The 24,199-nt window shown below is 40.3% G+C and overlaps 1 protein-coding gene across 1 annotated transcript in view; it reads left to right on the forward strand.

Annotated features, from left to right (window-relative positions):
* The window catches only part of LOC120720051 (serine/threonine-protein kinase 4-like), a 44,831-nt gene extending 20,946 nt beyond the window's left edge, over window positions 1-23,885 (forward strand). Inside the window, exons 10-11 of the mRNA XM_040009661.1 lie at window positions 11,393-11,553; window positions 19,427-23,885. Coding sequence (XP_039865595.1) covers window positions 11,393-11,553; window positions 19,427-19,585 — 320 coding nt within the window. The 3' untranslated portion in view covers window positions 19,586-23,885. The remainder of the gene's footprint in view (window positions 1-11,392; window positions 11,554-19,426) is intronic.
* Window positions 23,886-24,199: the final 314 nt, after the last annotated feature.

Consider the following 24,199-nt stretch of genomic DNA (forward strand, 5'->3'; position numbering starts at 1 on the left):
AGATCAAATAAGCCATGGATCACAAAGGGGATAGAAGATGCATGTAAAAAGAAAAATAATCTATATAAGAGATTCATAAAACAGAGGACAAAAGATGCTGAAATAAAGTACAAGTTATATAAAAATAGATTAGTAAATATTATAAGAACAAGTAAGAAAGAATATTACCACAAATTATTGGAGCAAAGTAGAAGTAACACACAAGAAACATGGAGGATATTAAACAGTATAATCAAAAAGGGCTCAAAAAATAAGAATTATCCAGATTATTTTAAAAAAGATAAAGATATTGTGCTTGATAAAACTAAAGACATTGCAAATGAATTTAATGATTTTTTTGTAAATGTTGGCTTTAATTTAGCAAAAGAAATTCCAGAAATAATAACGACCTAAATAAACATATTACTCAGAATGTGTCCTCCATGTTTATTGGTGCTGTAACTCATAGAGAAATAATTAACATTGTGAAGACATTTAAAAATAAAAAGTCCACTGACTGTTTTGGTATTGACATGTTAGTTAAAAGTATTATAGAATATATAGTGCAACCTTTCGCATACATTTGTAATCTGTCCTTTCAAACTGGTGTGTTTCCCTCACAAATGAAAATAGCAAAAGTTATTCCAATCAATAAAAACGGAGAGAGATGTCAGTTTACCAATTACAGGCCAATATCACTGCTCCCACAGTTCTCAAAAATTTTAGAAAAGTTATTTGTTAATAGACTTGATAAATATATTGAGAAGCATAATCTCCTAAGTGATAACCAATATGGCTTTAGAGTGAAAAGGTCCACTTCAATGGCAGTGATGGAACTTGTTGAAGGGATATCTAATGCAATAGATAATAAGGAATATACTGTTGGTGTTTTTATAGACTTAAAAAAAGGCGTTTGATACAATTGATCATTCTATATTAATGAATAAACTAGAGAGATATGGCATAAGAGGGATAGCATACAAGTGGATGAAAAGTTACCTGGATGACAGATATCAATATGTCGAATTCAATAATGTAAAATCTAAGCAGTTGAAGGTAACTTGTGGTGTTCCTCAGGGCTCTGTGCTGGGCCCTAAATTATTTATATTATATATAAATGACATATGTAGCATTTCCAAACTGTTAATATGTGTATTGTTTGCTGACGATACCACTCTGTACTGCTCAGGTAAAAACCTAGAACAGCTTCTGACTACAGCGGAAAAGGAGTTAAATATATTAAAAAACTGGTTTGATGTAAATAAGTTATCATTAAATATAAAGAAAACAAAATTGATTATTTTTGGCACTAGACAAATGAAAAATGTATCTAAAATCAGGGTTAATGGAATTGAAATTGAAAGAGTGTACGAAAATAAATTTCTTGGAGTGATGATTGATGATAAGCTGAGTTGGAAGTCTCATATAAACCACGTGAAAACAAAAATGTCAAAAACCATCGATATTCTCTATAAAACAAAGCATGTCCTGAACAAAAAATCATTATACACACTTTATGGTTCTCTGTTGCTTCCATATATGACTTACTGTCTGGAGATATGGAGTAATGCATATAAAACGAACACACTTCCTATTTTCAAGTTACAAAAAAGAGCTATAAGAATTATAAACCAATCAAACTATATAGAACCAACTAACATTTTGTTTATTAATCTGAATACCCTGAAATTTTATGATTTAGTTGAATATAAAATGGCACAGATAATGTATAAAGCACAAAATAACTTGCTTTGCCGCAGTACTCGGAAGCTGTTCAAAGTCAGAGAGAGTCAATATGACTTAAGGGGAACAGATTTCTTTAAAAAAAACAAGATGAGGACAAATATAAAGCAGAGATGTGTTTCTGTTAGAGGAGTTAACCTGTGGAATAGTTATGACAGTGATTTAAAAAGGTGGAGTTCATTTTCCTTGTTTAAAAATATGTTTAAAAATAGAGTATTAGAAAAATATATAAATCAAGAATGAAAAGAGCAAAAAAAAAAACCTATTGGTTCTTTTGCTTTGATGCAGTTACTCGTGTGGTGGAAAGTTGTTGTTTTTTTTTTGTTTTCTTGTTTTCTTGTTTGTTTGTTTGCTTTGTTTTTGCTTTGTTTTATTCTTTGCTTCGAGCCCTGTGTACAGGAGCTGCATGCAAAAAGATCTTTTGTTAAAGGGTTGGCGTAATAAGCAAACGCTTCAGCCAATACCTTTTGATTAGCCTTGTCTCATGCTTTCTTGCTTTGTGGTAGATCTTTGTTCTGTCTTCACTGAGATATTTGAATGCTAATCAATAAAAAATCAAATCAATAACTTGACAAAATCTGACCCAGAAGAGGATTTTGGTGGACAAAGGTCACACAAATTGTATAATATTGAGATAAAATGATAAAGCCAAAGGTGAGATTCACTGAGCCGTTTTATTGTTCTGCAGAGACACTTTTCTGTCCATTATTCACATGGTAACTGAGGAGCAGGAGGAGGCATTATTTCAGAGATTGTGTTTCAGATGTGATCAGATACTGAATTAGTGCATTAATCCCTGGCACTCATCTTGTAAGTGGTGATTATGGACACATCTGTACACATAAAACCTCCCTGTTTTAGGAGCTCTTTGCAGGACCATTGATATTCGAAGTAGATTTAGTTGACAGACATTTCAATAAATTCCTCCCAAGTCTGCACTACAGTGCAGGCAGAGATGATGTTGACTTTAAATTAGCTGGTTGGAGGAAGCATGCAAGTGCAACGCATTAATTGCAACTAATATTCTAACCACAGGCTCTGATTTTATGTCAGAAAGTCACCTTAATCTCCTTTGATATTTCTTAATGAGACAAGTATGAAGCTATAAAGATGTAGTCTGTGCTCTTCGACCATAACGCAGAGACACAAAATGGGAACATGTGGCAAGTTCTGACATTTCCCTCTGTCTCTCTCATGCAAACATGCAGAGTGGCAGGCAGTGTGATCTGAGACCGATTCAGGCTTTCCATTTGTCATCTGAAGTGGATGTAGTCTGCGCCATTAAATTATTTAAATAGAGTTTTCTAACTCTGAGCTGTGACAGTGTTCTCTAATGTCGCTAACATTTTCTAATATAGCAACTCACAGCCATCACACAGTAAACTCTGTACTCTTAAAATGAGCAGGGCAGTGCATTTTCCTCCACCTTCTCTTTACGGATCCTCGTTAAAAAGACAGAAGAGCTTTTTAAACCTGCTCATCTCTCACAGCTCTTTGTGTTATTAAAGTTTAATTTTGTTGTGGAAAGTCGTAGAACGCACTTCCTTGGCTTTAAATTGAAACTGTATTTTCCTAAACTTGTAGGTTAAAGACTGCAGCCTTAGCTGTTAATTCTAATGATCCAACACCCCAAAACATGGATATATGTGACACATGTCCATACGGATCGCCGGCTACGCCAGCAGAAGGTGTTTGTGGTGCTGGTTTCTTCTCCTGAACAAAAGCTTCTGTTAACTGTTGAGCATGCTCAGACTTGATGGCATGAAACTGTAGAAAAGCATATTGTCTGTAGGCTAATATGAATTTCATATGGATGGAATAGGAAAACAGTATTTGAGTAATGAGCTTTTGGTGATCGCTCTGACCTTCATCAGTCCCCGTAATCATCATCCATTTGCACAACCCTAATGTGACATGTATTAGATATGCAAAAAGTTTCAAAGTTGAGCATAAACTTGTCTGAGGTTATTAAGTTTACTGGTTCTGAACAGGCGGGTCACTTCCCCAAAGAAAAGGGACACAGGCAGACAGAACTCCCAAGTCATTGGAGACAAAAAACAGAAAAGCTGAGAGTAGTTACAGTAAGCCACAGAGCCTAACTGTATTCCAATGCTGAATTGTGACCTGGTGCCTTCTTGTAATTTTCTTTACATACAAGTAAGCAGATTTAGAAAAGGAACTTTGGGTTGTCTGTGAAGGTTCTCAGTCATCCAGATCATCGTAGTCTAAGAAAAAAGTGTCTGGACTTCTTTAAGTTTCTTGAAGACGTTTCATCCGAGAAGTTTCTTCAGTACTGAGAGCGTCTGGTGGAGAGTCCCAGATTGGGAGTGTTCCCAATAGGGTCATGGACCCCCTATTGATCCTCTACCTAACGAGTCACTCTCAGCCAAGGTTTTGGGTGAACCCATAGTGAGACCTTGCCACATCCTGTTATCTGATTTACTGAGATCAAGCGGCCCAGGATGAGCATTAGATCATTGTTGTTGTTTTGTTTTTAAATGCATAGAATCCAGGAAATAAAGTCTCTTAAAATAACCTGTGAATGTCACCAGCCCACCTGCTCGAGGTGTCCTCCCAGGTGCGCAGCTAAAACCTACATCCCAGCAAGCTTCTTGAAATCCAAGTTCTAATAAAACCAATTTTTTTTTACTTTAAACCGTTAAACTTATACAAAGTTCTACAAAAATAAAAAGCAGGCCACTATTTATACTTTTTAATTCAAAGTAAACGCCACCATGTCGACTTCCTGCAGTGATGCGACTGCAGTGATGATGTAATTGGTCAGAAAAGACCCAGCAGACAGCAAAGCAGATCAGTGGCAGAGCAGAGAGGACAGAATAATGGGCTTGTCAGTGGGTGACAAACGGTAATGGCAGAATGCTTTTCTTCTACTCTTTTATTTTTGTCTTTTTGGTACAGGCCTCATCAGCTGAGGGCAGTCAGGCTGCCTCTCCAAGCCGCTCAGTGTCTGTGCAGCGGTTAGATTTAATGTCTCAATCAGCTGCTCAATTGGTATGAAATATTCTGGTGGCTGCTGCTTCCAGTAAAGGGGGGGAAAAGAGATCAGAGTGTCCCCATTTTTTCCCCCCGCTGCAGTCTACAGCATCTGCTGTCAGAAAGTAGAAAATAAATGGAAGATCTAAATGTCACAAGAATCTTTTCATTAAAGGTGATGGACGTGTGGAGTCTGGGTGCGGCGGCTCTGGTCAAATTAATTACTCACAAAGCCAGTCATGACTCTTGCTGTGTCGCTCAGCTCTCTTTATAAGTTTCCCGTGTCTGCTGATCAAACAAATATGACAGAAAATTTACTTGCAGGCTGAGAAAGATCAAATAAAAGAATTCATTAACTTTTATCTCTACATTTGACTCTTCATATTACTTTCATTATGCATAAACTTTATATTTTACTGTTGTTTCAACTGTTAACACAATTATTTTCCAAATATGGGATAATTAAAGTAAATCTTCTTGTTTTGCTCATTTGCTGCCAGTGTCGTCATCAGTTTTATCAATTATTGATGTTTCTCTCACTCATTTAAAAGGCTGTGTTGCACAGAAGCTGGATGTGGATCACAGTGTGGGTCAGGTTAGGTGTGAGTATCTCCTCAAAAAAGTGGTTTAGTTAAAGTGTAAGGGTAATGGGTGTTATAAAACATTCAAACATGGACAGCTGCATAAAAGATGGACCACAGACCAAGTGTTTGGTTTGGTTTTTGTTTTTCTCGTCTCCGGCTGCAGTTTTGAAAGTGAAAAATGATGTTTGAAAACCTCACATTTAAACACTCGCAGTCTAACACTTACCCTCGTCATGTCTTTGTGGTTTTTCGGGAGTTTGCTGTTTTAAGCTTAAGTTGAGTGAGCGTTTGAATGGAATTACACATCTGAGAGATAACCTGAAGAAGTTTGGGAAAACAGACTTTTCCTAACACAGTAACTGGGAATGTGTTGATGCATTCTCTCATCCAGGAAAGTAAATCTCCAAAAAGTTGATTCTGTTCATCTGGACGTAGCGTTTTGTGGGAGGAACGTCCACTGAAGAAGTCACTTGGATGAGTAACGAAATGTTCCTCCCACAAAACGCTACGTCCAGATGAACAGAATCAACTTTTTGGAGAGTAACTGGGAATTAGGGCTCTTCGATATAACGATATATATCGGATGACTATATAAAAACATCTATCGTTTCATTTTACGCTATCGTTTGTTTCGTGGTGTCGCAAAATAAACTGTTTACGGCAATATTTTTTCATGGTTCTGATGGTCACTGTAGTGGCTATATTCATTTCTAGAAGTTCTCTCTTTCTCTTATATTTAATATAACCACACTACGGACGGACAAGGGCCTGTTTTTATGCGTTGTCGTTAGCAACAACGACGGTAAAACCACGACGTGTCCGCTTGTTTATTTTCCACATAAACTTTTCACAATAAAGCTCAAGATCCTGTTGAGACTTTTCAAAATAAACGGAATCACGTGAAAGATGCAGAGTGTTTACGGTTGAGAAGCAAAAAAATAAACCTTAGACTCAAACGTTAGAACAGGCTTTTCCCCGCAGCACGCCGTGTAATAAATACTCACAAAGAAAACGGCGGCCGTTACAACTTATGTCTAAAAATGTGTCGTTTCATGCATCGGTTAAAACGCTCGACTCCAGCTACATGACGCGCAGCTGGAAACACTTCACGCAAGTCGAGCTGCCCGAGATTCACAGAATTTACAGAAAATGTTACATCTTTGTGATTTATATCGTTATCGGACGTCTTAATATCGGGATATGAGATTTTGGTCATATCGCACAGCCCTACTGGGAATAGTCTTTTTGTTTACTTACAATAAAAATTGTCATGTTTTAGTAATTGCAGAGGCATTTCTCCCCCCGTCACCTTGTAAATGAGACGTATTACCATAAACATGCCATAAGAGTGGCCAGCCAGTGAGCCAGGTGGTATGGAAACACCTGACAGGAAGGTCCAGGTGTAGCTTTACAGCAGCGACTGAACTTTCAGAGTAAGAGCTGAGATTGCCCACTAGTTGGACCAACGTTGTCCTAAACAGTGAAGGTCTAAAACATAAAGAATGCTTTGTAACATACTTCCTCACACATGGCATTGCAAGCAGCATGTCCATTTAAAGGAATGTGGTGCACAGCTGGAAAAAGTCTTTGTCCAGTCAGATAATTCCTCAAGTTACCAAACAGGAGATGCCAAGCACTAGATAACAAACTAGGATCAAAGTAACATTAGCTCATTGATTTTTATGGGTCTGACCTTTTGTCATCTGATTAAAGTGTTTCCTCTAATAGAAAACCAAGAGTGAAGTAAAAGTCTTTAAATAAAGGCTGCCCCCCTCACTACATCCAGCTGCATGCCTGCAAATGTCTCACAATAAAAGCCTTCTGTCCACTCACACATGGAGCATTGGATTTATGTTGAACACCTGGGTTTGGAGGAAGCTAATCGATGTTAGCCAACATTAATAGTTAATTTTGTGTTTGTTCCTCTTTGTGTAGAATTGGCTCACTGATGCTTCGTTTGCTTTCATGTTACTTTAGTGAAACTGTGACACCACGAGTGCAGTGCTGGCTGGTTTTGAACAGACTGAAGCTTCACTCGTGGAAATTAGAACAACTGTGTGAAGATTCAATGTTACTATAATTTCTCGTTTTAAATACAGACCTGTTGCATTCTGCAGCTCAGGTGAGTAAAGGTCTCCGAGGAACTGCATTATGCTGAAAAATTCCTTATCAGGAGAGGTTTTTTTTCCCAACATGCCCGCGGGTAGCTGTCGGTAGCTGTGGTTAGCTTTCTTAAACAATGACTTTGTGTGTGCCCTTGGCAACTTCATCTGGGAGAGAAGGCACCCGGCAGCACAAATGAAGAAGAACATTCATTAATTCTTGTTGGGGGGGCACTAGACTTTAAATTGATTTTGTGCTTGAATGAAAACAAACTGTGGAGCCCCAAGTGAGATTATTGATGCGATGTTAGCCATTAGTCACCATTACGAAGAAAGCAAAACACTTTGAGTGGAGGTGGAGGTAATCGCCGGATGCCTTTCTGTTTCTGACAAAAACAAGTTTTTCCCCTCTTCATTGTTGCATTTGAGTGATAAGGAGGCAGACGCGCCTGGAAATAAATACAATAAGAGCTTACATATCTCACCCAGATCAGAATCTGACACCTTTATCTAAGAGAGTGATGTTTTCTTGAGAACATTAAGAGAATGAGTTTTTATTCATTCAGTTTTAAACTATTTTCTGCTCCCACTAGTAGAGTCCTTTCAAAAAATTCTGAAAATGGATGAAAAACAACAAGTTTATCACGTCTACACTGGAAAACAGCGTTTGGTAACAGTTTTCATAGAAATCTATACAATCTTCCAACATGTTGTGACTGTATTGATTTAGAAGTACTATTACATGCCTGTGCTGCAGTACTGCTTTCTGTGTTGGTGGAATAATTGGCATATACTTATTCACATTGAAAAAACAAAAGTTAGAAATGAGATATGTTTATTTGCTAAAAACAATCATTTTAGCCCATTGCTGGGTGGGGTGTAAGGCAATGTGATGATATATCATATGTCATGTAGATCAGCGGTCCCCAACCCCCGGGCCTCGGACCGGTACTGGTCCGTGAGTCGTTTGGTACCGGGCCGCGAGAGTTGAGGCTCAGGTTTGAAGTGTATAGTTTTCAGGGTTTTTATCGGTTTTCAGCGTTATTTTGTTATCGTTTTTATCGTTAACTCGGTTTTCCTGGGTCTTTTCACGTGTGTTATGAATAAATCTTATTTTTTTTCGGTACCGGTACTAGTTTTATTTTGTTGTATTTATCCGCGACACCTTAAAGGCCGGTCCGTGAAAATATTGTCAGGCATAAACCGGTCCGTGGCGCAAAAAAGGTTGGAGACCGCTGATGTAGATGAGAACCTTCTGAGTTCTGCAGTGTAGCTGCACACCTGCTGTAGTTTGGTTGCTGCACAGTCAGGAGTCATGCAGACACATTTCATGTATTATAGTAATTATTTGGTCTGCACCTAGAAAAGTGTGTGTGTGTGTGTGTGTGTGTGTGTGTGTGTGTGTCTGACCGTAAACAGTAAAGGGAGTAAACAACAGATTTGAATCACTTTAGATGATTAATATGAGGAAATAAAGTCTTAGCATCACATCAGTAACACCTTTAGCCTGTGTGACGTAAAGCTGCACAACCACCTGGTTAAAAATCAACATATTTCTTCAGCCATTACAGCATTAAACAAGCCTGAGTCACAGTCAGCGTATCCCAGTTATTACTTGCCCATTTAAAAATAAATAAATAAATAAATTGCTGTCCATAAATTTATTTAAGTGAGCGCACACACACTAACCAGCTCTAATGTCCTCCTACTATGACATCAGAGTTTCCAGCACGTCTAAAAGGAGAGGCTCAGTAAGTCAAGTGCTGTTATAAATCTGTGAATAACTTCTTACATAAAGAGCTTTTTAAGGATAAACCTGATGGATCGTTTTTAAAAAGTAGAGAATTATTAGTAGAAACGATCTCTGTTATCACAGCAGAGCAGTGCTATCTGATCACACTGCAATCTGTGCATAATGTAGGTGTGTAAAGACCGCAGGAGCTTATTAAAGCCATGAATCAAACGCTCAACGACACTCATGAACTCGCCGATTTCCTCTCGCTTGGGTAAAATTGACGGTGTGGACATTTTTATTCAGTGAACCAGAAACCGTGTCAGTAACTCCTCTGGAATTGTCCATGTAGCTGCTGACTTTTCCATGCACGTGCACTCAAAAGCACACAGTGTGTATATTATAAAATTACTTAGGTTGGGCGAATTTTCCGACTGGTCGATGTAATTATAACAAAATTGAGCCATATTACTCGTTATCTACATCCTGGTCTCCGGGGCAGGTTTTGTTAGGTTCGTTAAAATTACAAGCTAACATTGTTTTCATTACAGCAATGGAAATAATTTGGAAATGATGAGGTCTTTTTAAAAAGTCTACACTGAAGTAATCTAAAATGTAAATGTGTTTTGGAGAAAATCTGTAATGAGCACCAAAAACAAAAGAAAAAGGCATCGAAGCATGACGTGTTTCCTGCTATCACCTCAAGTGTTTCTTAAGATCCTGCTGTTGTTCTGTTTACTGTTTGTCTGGGTTTTATACTTATTTATATATATTGTCAACAATAGACAGCTGCTATTGTTTTTTGTTTGTTTTTGGGTTTTTTGTCGTTGTTGTTGTTGTTGACATGTCAGTGAGACAGTTCATGCTTCGAAAGAAACAAGATGCTAATCAACACTTGAGGCAAATCTAAAATCTAAAATACCCCTAAACTTCGCTCCAAAACACAGACACAGAACCCTGGGTGTTGTTTGTTTGCCTTTTCCTAACATCCAGTTTCCAAACCCTAATATTTGCTTTCCCGACCATTTATTATTAATTTAGCACTCGTTAGCGAGTCTTAAAATATTTCATCTAAGTGATTGGCTTTTTTTAATGGGCTCCATCACATGCCGTGCACTTCCTGTAACATGCATTAAAATCTGGAGGTGCTCTCCTCTCTCTATCTGGTTCAATAGTGTTACATTAAAGCCTCTGCCATCTTTTTTCCACTGACAGAGTTTTAAAAGCCGTAAAGCCATCAGTACCTGAGCAAGTCACTTACTGGTATCACTTTAATGCACATATATTATGATAATCTTGTTCCCTGCTTATTGCTGCCTTAATAATGGAACACTTCATTGATCCCTGAAGGAAAATCCTCTTTATGCCTTCACGTTCATGCTGAGGCTAGAGTGCAGTAACCTGTGACTGTGGGTGATGGATCCACTCAGGGATCTTTGAGCAGGGCAGATGCTTGCTGACATTTGTGTTTGCACCGTTTTTGGTTCAGTGTTTGACTAAAGCTCTGGATAAATACATTTCTGCAGTGGAGGTATCGGTATGGAGGTGTAATGGAGGAATCCTGGGGATTGTATCCTGGAATTTGAATTACAATTAATCCTTTTTTGCCGGGAACAGATCCTGATTTGCATTTATAAAAGTTTTACTTAAATCACCAGAAAAACTGAGTTACAAGGAAAACGAGTTTGTGGTAAAGTGAATGATTGTTTTAAACCAAGTGCAAAAAGAAAGCAGTTTAGTGCATAAAAACATCAAATGCTCTGCCTTAGTTTGAATTATTATGCACTTTGTCAGCACGCAGTAATGCTCGCACGTCTCCATTTCTGATGTGACTGACTGTAGGAGGATCTTCTCCTTCTACAAAGCTTCTAAATAAGGAGGAAAAATGAATGGATGCAGTCTGTAAAGGGGAGTACATGTAAATTACAGTCACAGAAATATCTTAACAGCTGCCAGTGTTGCTGCAGTTCACTAAAACACTGCTGTAAAACCACAGCATCCCCCATGTTTGAACTCCCAGAGCCCCACTTTACCTTTTCCAAGAAATATTTAATTCAACAACACTCGATTCCAGCAAACCCGTCATCCGCTGCAAGAACAGCAGCAAAGGTCTGAGCAGTCCTGCTGGTGTGTTTCAGTGCGGTGTCTCTGAAGCTACGTCGAGATTTCAGTCCATTATGGAGTCTGTGTGTGTCGCTCTCACAGTCTAAGACTCATCTGCAGTAAAGTAAATGTTGGACTTGCTGTTTGTTTTACAGGGCGAGATGAGACCATGCAGCCTGCCAAGCCTGCCAAGCCGTCCTTCCTGGAGTACTTTGAGCAGAAGGAGAAGGAGGCGAACATTCATAATGACGGAGGAGGAAAAGGACAAAACAACGCCGATAACCGCAAACTGCCCGGAGAAGGAGATCTTGAAGTGGTGAGCTGGAAACGTGGCGCACACTGTTACACTTTACTGTGAAGCCGTTAGCTGGTCCACTGAACACCTGTAGATGTTACTGAATTCACATCAGTACATGCACTGAGGTGACAGGAACTATATTTAAAATTGCACCATGAACACAGCACAGGGGTATGATCCCCACCAGCTGCTTCGTTTTCAATAAAAAGTAGAGGTCTTCATTTTGGGAATGTTCCTGGTATCTAAGTGAAATACTGATTAAATACGAGGAAAAGTCACACAGGTTTGAAAGTAAGAAAACACTCAAACCATAAATCTGATGGGCGAGGGTAAATATTACCTGTACAAATACTGTGTGTGTATTTAAGTGCGCTGCTGCCGTCTGCAGTCAGGTTGCTCTCAAAAGCAACACGAGTAATGGAGATGAAGACGGTGAACCAGCTGCACAATGAGCCGTGTGATTCAGGCTTCTCTCCTAAAATAAAGTTACTAAACTAAACTAGTGAAGATTGAAAACTGCCAGTAGCTCATGAACTTATTATTAATGAACAAAATAAATAAGAAACTACCAAAGCGGATGGAGGAGATGGAGCTAACCCAACTGCACCTTCTCCTTTGGCTTTATGTGCATGCAGGTGAGCCTCTGCAGCTAATCAGAACTCAGATTAAACCATAGAGAAAGGGCAGGAGGGCGGAGGTTAATCACAACATGGATCGGGCTGAATGCTCCTTAGAACCTCTCAGAATATGTCTGATGTCTTCAGATCAACCTGTGGAGATGTCTAATAAACAATGAGTGATGTCTAGACCAAAATACTCAATTTTGCTCTCCAAGGGCCTAATATCCACTTACGAGGACGTTATACTGCTACTGTTCTATCGAAATTTAAAATGAATATCCTCATATGTGGATCTCATTTTTCTCAGAAACAAAAATCAGGTAATTCTTTGTTTTTACATTCATCAAGTGCCAATCAGCCCAAATAGCAAAGAGAAATTAAAAACGCCATGGAAGAGTTCGGGTCTTAGGTTAAAGAATTTAAATTCAAAGCTCTAAAAGTGGTTAAAATTTAGTTTATTTTAGCTTCTGAGTTGCTTCACTTTTCAGAGCCTGATGCCTCAGATGAAATCATGTTAACGAAAAAGCAGAGGTTGTTTGTCTCGCTCAGAGACATTTATGCTGGACGCGTGGCTGCTCCTGCTGCTGGAATTAAATATTGAATATGTGACCTTTAACTGCGAGGTGGTTTCTCTTACCTGGTCACCCAGCTGCCGTTTCACCTTTAGCTGTTCAGACGACGCATCAGCAGAAAGCAAAACGATAAATAAATACTGCAGGTAGGCACCGAATCCTAAAAGCCGAAATTATTAAAAAGAAACAAACAAAACAATAAAGCAAAATTGTATTTTGCAGAATTTATTATCAGTGGTGAAGCTTTGCTTGAATTATGTACAACGCTGAATTTCACAGCGGCTGTTTGAGCCATAAAAGAACAAAGACGTGTGTTCTGCTGAATTTGCGCATGTATGACCTCATAATTTTCAAGTGTGTGTGTGTGTGTGTGTGTGTTGAATGCACTTACATGTGTGCAACTGTGCGTTTGAAGTCGGTACACTAACAGACAGTGACGGCTCCCCGCTGCTTGACCCTGATTTTCCCTCTTGTTCTCCTGGATCTTTAATATTGTAACTGTTCGATGTAGGAAAGAGGGAAGAAACACACACACTCACACACACACAGAGGATCATCACAGAGAGGTGTATCGCTCGTTGCTGTGACGCCTACATGCTGTCAGGTTTGATGCTTGTCAGGCACACGTTCAGTAAGAAGATCGTCTCTCAGTGACTTGAAAAAGTTTTGGATTGTGTGTTCGAGGGAGACGAGTTGGCTTAAACATTTACATCTGCACTCAAACACGCAGGAATATAAGCAGCATGCATTTATAGACAAGAGGAAGTACATGACAGCTGCTTCCTGTCTACACTGTTTGATCAGAGACTGCGTTGAGCTGAAATGCTCCCCAAAACACTGAGGAACAGGACCTGCACATTTACAGGAAGTGTAGAGCAGCTGGCTCATAACTGGACACATGGAAGTTCCCGTTAGGTTCTAGGGGGGGTTTGCTCTTTGTGGTTTGCATTGTTTTAAATGTGTTTGTTATCATCAGCCAGTTTAAAGGTGGAGAGCTCACTCGGGGTTGGTAATGAGGTGCTGCCCTCATTATGACCACGAGCAGCAGGTGGTGACCAAATGAATCAGAGTGTGGATGCAAGCAGTGGAAATGAGTGAGTGTGAGCGAGACCGAGGCAACGCAGGATTTTAAATTGATAGAGGAGCAGATTGATTTGTTTGTTTCAGTTAGTTTTGTTATTACACAATACTGTTTATTCAAAGTGTAATCTTTGTATTTTAGTATAACTACAACAGCACGGAGGATAAACGCAGGTTTTACTAATACTGACATTTTCACAAGTTGAACTTGTCTTGTGTTTTGTAGCACAGAGGATCTGAGTATTTCTGTGTCTGCGGTGCATGAACATACTGACAATTAGCACTGAACCTCTGTGTGTACAGAGACGACCTGATGGCAGCAGAAGTAAAGCTGTTTCTGCAGCGTTTAGGGGAAAATCAAGTCGGCTTTACTCGAAGACTCCAATCCCACTCGGGGGGGATTTATTGTTCCATTAGACTTTCAAATGTGAGGATAAAAAGCTAATTTCTTTTTGGATCTCTAATACACTGAGACAGCTTGTTGACAGCCGCATGCTGACTGTGTTTAATTTTAGATATGTCGGCTCTTCTATTTTTGTATTTTGCTATCAGATGTTTTTTTAATGCTCTTACCCGGGACAGTCATGTAGGCTCGTTGAAAACTCCAGCAGTTTGTGATTTATACATGTGCTTTTTAAAATCTTTTCGAGGTTTATTTCTTCCCGCGCAGGGTTGCTCTTTCACTCTCGTCTCTGTAGACCCTTGCTAATAGTATCCCCATCGTACATGGCAGAGGTGTTTGCATAAATCGCCTTTCACCTTTATTTTAAGGTGTGTCATCATCTTGTATAGGATTTTAAGGTCTATATATAGCTGTCCTGCATTAATATTTACCATTTGAGCTGTGGTTTTAGCTCTAACCTCCTTAGTAGTGTGACAATGCAGCATAAGAACATATGGAGGAAAGCACTAACCTGCATTATTCATGAGAAGACGTAGAACAACCTTCCCCGCGCACCACCCGGCGCTTTCTCTTTTTCTCTGTTTTCATTCCCGTCTATTTTTGTTCTTCACTTATTGGTTTCTTTTTTTCATCCCTCCTGCTGCTTTTTTCCATTCTCTCTCTATCTCTCTCTCTCTCTCGCTCTATCTCTCTCTCCTCTTCAGATGTAAAGGAGTCCATGTTCTTGGCTGACAGACGGTCAGCGGATGCAGGTTGAAACCAGTCACTGTCTAATGAGCCCTCATCCGTCACATGATCTGTCAAAACGTAACTGTTAAACAACTTCAAGAGACATGCCAACGCACACACACACACACACACGAACACACACACACACAGACCACTGGAGTTTGTTTGCTTTCCTGATGGCGGCTTCAGTGCAGTGGTGGGGGAACTCCAGGCCTCAGGGGCCGGTGTCCTGCAGGTTTTTGAGGTGTCCGCTGATTTAAATGCTAAAGGACCTCCTCAACATGTCCTGAAGTTCTCCGGAGGCCTGGTAATGAACTACTCATGTGATTCGTGTGTGCTGACCCAGGGTGATACCTAAAACCTTCAGGACTCCGGCCCTTGAGGCCTGGAGTTCCCCCCACCCCTGCTTTAGTGACTCATCTTATAATCTCAGCAGACATTATCTTTCAACTTTTCTTTATTACCTTTCCCTGGCATCCTCATCCTCTGTCACACCAGGCTTCTGTATCTCCTTCAGTAGGTTGTCCCTCCTTTGTGCCTTCCCCCGCCTCCTCCACCTTCAGCCAGTAGCAGTTTCCTCAAACACCCTGCTGGTGATCAGCACTGGGAACAGTTATTGTTAACCCATTTAATTTAGTCATTCTTGACACCACCCTCCCATTTATCCGTGTCTTACACCAGCACTAGGAGTACCCTAGCTTTAGCTTGTGGATGTATGGAAAGTTTGCATAAAGGGTTCAAAACCTCTTCCAGGGAGCCGTCATGCGTTTCATAGTTCGAGAGGGAGTCAGACTTGGTGGGAACACGTCTGAATGTCTGAGTACAGCCAGAGCCAGCAGGCGCTCATTGTTAAAGATTTCTGTACTTTAACTGAAAATCAGACGTTCTCCACTGCTTTAATGAACATGGATTTGTTTCCAGAGGTTCCTGTTTGAGTCTTTATGTCTGGAATGAAAGCAGCTATTGAACAGAAGGCTCGCTTCAGCTACTCGGAGTCTATGGCTCAACTTTTGACCTCTGTGTGATCGAGGCTCAGAGAACCCTAGAGCAGCGGTCCCCACGGACCGGTTTAATGTCAGACAATATTTTCATGGACCGGCCTTTAAGGTGTCGTGGATAAATACAACAAAATAAAATGATACGACCAAGACAAAAACTGGTATTTGGCATTTTGTAAATATAAAAATAAACATAAATTCAGAAACATGTGTAATTGTGTAACTTTATTAGCAGCGTCCTCCTGAAATTGCACCAACAACACTGAGAGTAACATCCTCCTCTCTGCCCCTTAATGCTCTCTGGTTGCTATGGTAACACATCAATATTTCTTTCAAAATAAGACACAACTACAACACGGAAAAAGACCCAGGGAAACAGAGTTAACGATAAAAACCCTGAAAACCATAAATTTCACACCCGAGCCTCAACTCTCGCGGCCCGGTACCAAACGACTCACGGACTGGTATCGGTCCGTGGCCCGGGGGTTGGGGACCGCTGTGCCAGAGCAGTTAGAGCCTGGTGCTTCTGCAGGGCCTGATGAACTAGCAGAACAACTTTTACTTTGAATTTTACTCTGACCAACAGTGAGATCCGATATCAGGATCCCACGGAGATATCGAAGTTCTGTTTTGTTTTGGGTTGTTTTGCAAAAGTTTGCAATCTTTAATTAATGATTGTGATAATTAGCCCCATTTAGAGAACCCAGCACATGAAATGCTGCTGTTAAAGTGTAAATACAGCTTTAAAGAAAGGGAGTGAAAAGCATCCTGATGTGCTGCTCGTTTTCTGGATTTGCCGCAGGTTTTTGACACAGCTGATCATTTCTATAGTTTCAGTCATTACTCAAGAGAAGTAATGTAACGCATATTAATCCTTACTTAAAAAATCATGCAAATAATGCTTTACTGAGAATAAGTAATCTGGTAACACTGTTACATTAGTTCTGTGGTGAACTGAAATACTGAGTTACATTATTACCAGTAATCAGCTGTTCTGCTTTTTCATATTGTTTATTTCATGTTTAGATGTGAATCGAACAAAATCTGTCCCGGAGTGAAGAAGTGAGGAAACACTTGATGGGGCAGTGTGCTCTTTCTGGTTGCTCCTGAGCAGACTGACTCTATAACGCTGTCCTGCTTAGAACAGTTTGAAACAGATGAGAGAATAGTGCTGTTGGTGAGCCTGATTGCTCTTGAAGCTGCACTGAAGTTTGTTTGAAATGGAATCTTTAGTTCTTGTGACGGTACATCCATTTCTACAAGCAAAGCCCCGTTTGTGGTCTGCGCACACTTAAGAAGTTGTGTACTCATAGAAAGCTCTGAGCTGGCAGGACGAGCTGCAACAATGTCAGAACAGATGAGCAGCTTTGTATCTGCAGCCAACAATACAGTGAAATCCTTTAGCTCTTCAGCTGCTGAATGCTCCACTGTTTTTGCAAACTCGTGTTTGGCTGCTGAGATCTCGCAGAACTGTTTCTGCATGAAAGGGAATTAAAATGGCAGAAAAGTGCTGAGATGAGCTGAAAAGGGAGAATTCAGCTGTGGGTTTACCACTACAGCAAAATATGAAAACTACAGATACACACAGCAGCCTTAAATACCCTTCGGTTTGATAAGGATAGGTGGAGAGGGAAAGCCCACCCCCATTCTTCTTGTACAGCCACCGAGTGCTTTGATGTCGTTCCCTTTAGAGGGCGGCTCTGTGTTTTTGGTCAAATTATGCAGCGTGCTGTGGAAAAGCCGAGAGAGCAGACGGTTTGTAAGCAGTTAGCTCAGGTGCTAAATATTTCATAACCAAAGTGTGTTTTCTTTGTAGTTGTTTGCTCAACAAAATAATGCATCACAGCTGCAGCTGAAAAGAATGCGCTCATAACAACATTATGGATAATTCATATTTTCATTTTAATGACCGCATCCTTAAAGAGGGACTCCTCCCTAAACCCGGCATCGAAATTTACAACAAAGTCAAGAGTGTGATGTGTCAAATGTGTCAAAGTGCATCAGGTGATTTTATTGGTTTAAGTGAAGAAGTCGTCAAAGTTTTAATTTGTGTTGAAGTTTGAATGAATTCAGTCGGCTGTGAAGTCGAGCGCACCGACCGCTGGAGTCCAAGCAGGTTTCAGTGTTGAGGATTGTGATGGGAGGAGCCGAGCGATCCTTCTGTTAATAACAGCAGCAGGTGCACAGGTGTGATGTGCGTCTGTGTTTAGGTGAAGCACACTTTCACTTTGGGTTTGAACCTGCTGATCAGCAAAAGTACTGATAAAGCTCCGAAGGTCACATCTTAATATTCCAGTTAAAACCTCCCGTTGCTGCTTTGATGCACTTCATCATTTATTCAATAAGTGAGTATTTTTTTTATTGGCTAGTTTAATAACCGATTAATAATTTATTGGCTAGTTTAATAATTAAGCTGCCTTCTCCAAAAGTTAAAATGCTTCTGACATAAAAAATATATTTGTTGGTTAATTTTACTTCTTCATTGATGAGTCCATAAATCAAAGAAGGTCTTGTCCCATTTTTTAAATGCTTTAGTTGGATGATTCCTGTAAGCAATACTCATGATTGATTACTGTAAATATATTGAATAAACTGGACATATCAGCAGCAAATGTTGATGTGAGCTTTTGGTCCTTTTGGCCGCTTTTTTGGAGTCCAGTTGTAGGACCTTCCCTTGTTCACGGTTATCTGTCTAGTGGACTCAAACGGCGGCGTTATTTTAGCTCTATTGATTCTGGGTAATAAATAGCCTGAGAGTGTTGTGCTGCTGGTAAAAGCTGAGAGGGGGAATCCCCTGGGGAAAAGCTAAAGCAAGCACCAGGTCCCTGTCTGAGGCCGGCAGCCGAGAGAGGAGGGATTGAATACAAGTCAATAGATTCATCCTTTGAAAGCTGCTAAAATAGATACTTTCATCAGACACTTTGGTTATTGCTGTCATGTGTGACGTACTTTGAGGGCGCGGTAAAGGTTTTTGTCAGCGTCCACTAATGGACTGCGTCCGCGTTGATCTTTGACCCTCAAGTCATCAAATCCTGCTTCGAATGTCGTTGTGACGCGTTGTGTGTATCAAAAGCTGACCGTGAGAGTTCACTCATGACAAACGTTCAGTGTTCAGAAAACTTTGTGTTTCTCGTAACGTGATAACCGTTATTTTTTGTTTTTTAGTTCATGAGAATGAATCTTCCGCATTTATAATGAAATGTTTCAGACTTTTCTCTGAAATTTGTAAATGTGACCAACTCAGTGTGACCTCATTGAGCCTGAACTATAATTTAAAGCAGAGAGGTGAGAGCAGGGAGGGAGTCTGAAGCCAAACTGTGAGCTGGTTCCACATGAGAGGAGCCTGAAAGTCAACGCTCGTCAAACTCGGGGAAAATAAATGTTTGCTCTTAATGAGGTGCCCTGACTTTCCGTCTCACACACCCGAGGTCCTCGATGCTGATGAATAAGAACAGCAGCCTTAACATAGTTCAATGTGTTCTCCTCTAGGTAAGCACGTGGTCGGTGGAGGATCTGCGGCTGAAGCTCGCCTCTCTGGACCCTCAGATGGAGCAGGAGATCGAGGAGATCCGCCAGCGCTACCAGGCCAAGAGGCAGCCCATCCTCGACGCCATCGAGGCCAAAAAACGAAGGCAGCCGAACTTCTGAGAAGTTCTGAAGGATTTCTCTCACGTTTCCCGCAGCAGTTTGGAGGAACGTCACCGAGGCTGCTGGAGTTTCTGCGTGATGTGACGTTTGGGGAGTGAGGATTATCGGTTGGACGTCTGCCTGCTGAGTTTTTGGACCTTTGTCTAAGAAAAACTGTAGAAAAGCTGTTCAGCTGAATATCATTGACATTTATTTTGTCTGCTTGAGATCCATGATCCTTCTGTTTGTGACATTTCTTTGCATTTCAGTATCATCAGCAGCAGTTTTGGACTCGAGTTTCTTTCTGCTTATTTCAAGCTTGCACACAGTTGCTTTAAGGAGGTGAACAGGTGAACATACCTGGAGACCGTCAGGTCCTGTCTGTAATCATGTGGTACATCATCATTTGAACTGCTGACTGTTAAACTTCGGTACTCGTCTATTACTTAACTTCTTGCCATCATTGTTGGTGAAGCTGCTGAGCTTTTCTAGGTTTCTGCGTCTGACAGCGAGGTGTTTTATAGAACAGGATGAATCTTCATTCTTGAAAAATGCACAAAAATGTAACATGGACAGTGGATAAAACCGGGTTCTGTCGGCACGTCTGCTTTTCCAAAGATCTCTAAAAGACAACAAATCACTGAATTTGAATTCACAGCTAAAAGCAGAGGAGATAACCAGTTTTTCTCCTCTTCCACTCGACTGGTCATCTGAGAGATGCTGCACATATTCTGTGTTTCCACACAGTTTGCTCTGAACTCCAAAGCTAAGGTTTCTTTCAAAGCTGCTTGAGGAAACTCTCTAATCTGGTACATGTCCCTGCGTTTCTGTTTTCTACATTTCATAACTTGGTGTTACATTGAAGTCCTACTCATTATATCGGACTTTGTGTTTGTGCCTCGCGACCAAACTGTTACTAGATCTTTTCTTTTGTCTTTGATCTTCTGTGGGCTGAAGCACATTTCTCTCACTCCTGCAGCTGCAGCATGAAGCCAGCCTGCAGAATTACTTCAGTAAAGAAGACAGAAAAATGGGATCAGTTAGTGCAGAGTGTGGTTCGTGAACCAGACGTATTCTTTGCTTTGTAGAGCACATCATTTCACTTTTTTCCAGTTTTATATATTTATAAGATTATGCGATCGTCATCTCAGCTCTTGGGCCAGTTAATGAGGAGTGTTTACAGTTCACAGGTGATGATTCTGCTCTCTGATTGGTTTGTTCGGTTGGGTTTCGGTTGTCTGTCGGCTTGTGGGTCAGAAGATGAATCTGACAGGTTGAGATGATCAAAAAGAAAAGAAAAAAGAAATCTGGCTACATGAAATTACAAATCTGTAGAACTATGTCAATATTTAGTAAATGTTTCTAACACACTGTAAATTAGGAGTTAAAAGACATTTTCAAGTGTTTCCAGTTTGTGTCGACATTCATAACTCCAGTGTTACAGTACGTCATCAGTATCCTGTCATTACAGCACAGGAGGAGTTATTGTTGTCGACATGCAGACTAAATGAAGTGCCCTTTTTATTTTTTTATACGTTTCCTTTGTTTGAGTGGGTCTCTGAGTGTAGCACGGGGCACAGTGGCCGCCTGGCCGCTGGTTTGACTCGTCCTCAGATGAACTTCGCTCACTGTTCTCGCTAAACTGAAGCAAAACTCGTTGTAGAGAAACTCCCTAAAGTCCAGCAGGGGGCAGTAGACAGATTTTCCTGAGTGAAGTGGAGTGTGTGGAGCTCGGGGGCTAAAATGATTGTGCTCTACACAGAAAATCCCTCATTTTACTTTTTTGTGTTTGTTTGTTTTTTGATAAAATAAAATTACACTCAGGCCATTTAATTTTTTTTTTTCTTTCGAGTTAAAATATTCGCCTTGTGCTAAAAACGTGCTGATTGGTCAGGACGGCCTCCTCGACTATGCCCGTTCCCAGAGCAGTGTGGTTGAACCACAGCACAAACAGAAGCAGCCGGTGGTGATTGAAGGCGACTGTATCTAAAAATCTCTCCTGCTCGCTTCATGACTGAAATCAAAGCTGCTGTACTCGTGGTGCACGCTCCTGTCACGTCTCTAATACTTACAAAAAGGTATTTTACTTCAGCTGAGCTTGTTTTAAAAATATTTAGAGAGAGAAAGTAGAATTATATACACTCTCCTGCCCGTCTATCAAAAATGTTGACCCTGCAAATTTTACATTTTTGGCTGCAGCTCAATGAAGTCTCCTTCATTTTGGATCGTCTCAGCACGACTCCCTACAAAGACGTTCTCTGACAGTGCCTTATTCTCGATTAGCCAAGTGACCAATCACAGCAGAGACAGGTGACCAATCACAGCAGGGCCAGAGGTTCTGTATCAGTGAAGCCTGTGAGGAAAATCCTGCTTTCTTTAACATTAAACATGTAGACGTAGTCTGCTGCAAAATGAAACGATGAAACTGTAAATGAGCGTATCGTGGGCACTTACAGTGTGTTAGGAACCATTTATTAATGTCTCCTTATAAATGTTTGACAGTGGACGATAGACGAGGAGATCTCATCTTTCTTATATCCGTTTACTTGGTAACTGTTCCATCTCTCCACAAAGTCATTTTTTGAAAGCACAGATGATGGTTTGTAAGTAAAACATGAAGTTTGGGATCCTAAAACTTCTGGATTTTGATGTTCTGATTGTTGATTGCACCAAAATGTGAAATATGAGCACATTTGCCTTTTTGTTTAACCACCAGTGCCCTTCTTATTGTTTGGATTTTCATTTCAGATCCAGTATTTTTCTTTATCTCTCCTAAAATAAGCTCTAAAAAAACAGACCTGGTTTGACAGATTTATGGAGCAGATTCAACAAAGCTTTTATCCCCCCGGGTTTGATCTGGCACAGCGGACTCGACGAGGCCGCTCCTGAAAAAGTGCCAAGAAGACTTAACTTCTGACATTCCTTTAGGAGGTCCAGCACAAGAGAAAATAAGGGACGGTTTATATTTTTCTACGTAGGTTTAGCGGTGACGCAGTCAGTCGGCGAGGTGACGGTTTGTGTGTGTGTCCGGATGAAAATGAGCTTCTCAGGTCATAAAAACTCCTCAGGGCTGTGAAATAATGGCAGAACCAATTAGAAAACGCTGTAGATGGTTCAGAGTTCCTTCATACACGGTCACGTCTGTATATATGAGCAACACTCGGCTGCATGTGTATATTTTGATTCATTCAGCTGAAAAGTTCAGTGTCAAAAACAGGACTTTAGAAAAAATGTGAGAACGGCTGCTTCCAGAGGGAAACCCTTCAGCTGGATTTCATCACACAATGCTGTATTTAACGGGTGGTTCAAATCCACAATGTGCACATTTTCCTGTGGCCTGCGGTGCTCTTTATCCACCAGCCATGTTTTAGTCACATGGCCAGTTTCCTTTCGGTCCGCAGCATCATAGCAGAAATAAACATGTTAACAGCCTGCTGCAGAAATGTTTCTGCCCTCTGTGGCTGTTTTCATCCTTCATAAGAACTGTACAGTGGGTTCACTTTTCCTTTATGTCTGTTTGGATTTGATTGTGGCTTGAAATTCGAATTGTCCACCTTGGGAAGCTGTAGCTGACCGTTGTCTGTCTACAGCTCAGCTAATTTGGATCATTTCTCTGTGTTCACACTGTTTTTGAGCCTTTTTGTGATGCAGATCATCCATCAGGTCTGTGGTTACAGTCATTGACATGCTCGTGTTTTATCAGCCTGTTACTTTGCAGTAATAAGCAGCTGTAGGCATGTCTGAGACCAAACTGATAAAGGTGGATGGATATCAGTGCAGGCCGGAGGAAGAACCTGTGAGTTTGTTTGAACCGCCCCTTTAAGCTGGTTGGTGTCTCCTGTGTTTCTCTGTAAGATGATGACTCATGAGCACAATTCATTTCCTGCTGTGTTACAGGCAAAGCTTTTTCTGCCTTGTCCTACCAACTGTGGATGCACTGTGGGGCTGTCAGAATATAAAAACTGGTTTTGATCCCTCGACGTTCAGAAAAAGGGGACACATATTTAAAATAATGGCGCCTGATTGTTGTTGTTGAATTATTTGCATGAGCTGCTTGTTGCTGCCTGAAATTAAGTCGAAGTCACTGGAGACCAGACAACCTCTTTTTTTTTTTTTTTTTTTCCTTTAATGTAACAGAGACACTTTTAAATGCTTCTTTGATTTCCCAACCTTTGACTGATTCTTCATAAACTGCTGAATATGGAAACCACAACAAACATCAGAAAGCATTTGCAGGTTTATTTTTGGTACAGCCAAACTTCTTCAGCCTTGAGACTGTTGAATTTTTACTTTGATTTAATATAATTTACATGCTTGAGTTTAAAAAACAAAACAAAACTGAGCAGCATGTCAGTTCACTCAACGAGTGATTCATGGATAAATCCATACACTCAAAATGAGGCTCTCTTTAATCTCTACATTTGTTTTGTGAACATTTCTTTCTTTAACTCTTTGTTTCGTGCTGGTTTTTTATAACTAGCTGTTTAATTTCACCTCAATATTCAAGCACAAACATTTTTTGGGTCAAATAAAGACCAGAATTGGATTCCTGGAAAAAAGTGAACAAACGAACAAAACAAAGAAAACCAGAGAAAAACATGAAATGTTGCTTTAGTTCAGCAACTCCAGATTACT

Source organism: Simochromis diagramma, unplaced genomic scaffold (genome assembly GCF_900408965.1).
Source record: "Simochromis diagramma unplaced genomic scaffold, fSimDia1.1 OVJJ01000320.1, whole genome shotgun sequence".
In the NCBI taxonomy this organism is placed as follows: domain Eukaryota; kingdom Metazoa; phylum Chordata; class Actinopteri; order Cichliformes; family Cichlidae; genus Simochromis; species Simochromis diagramma.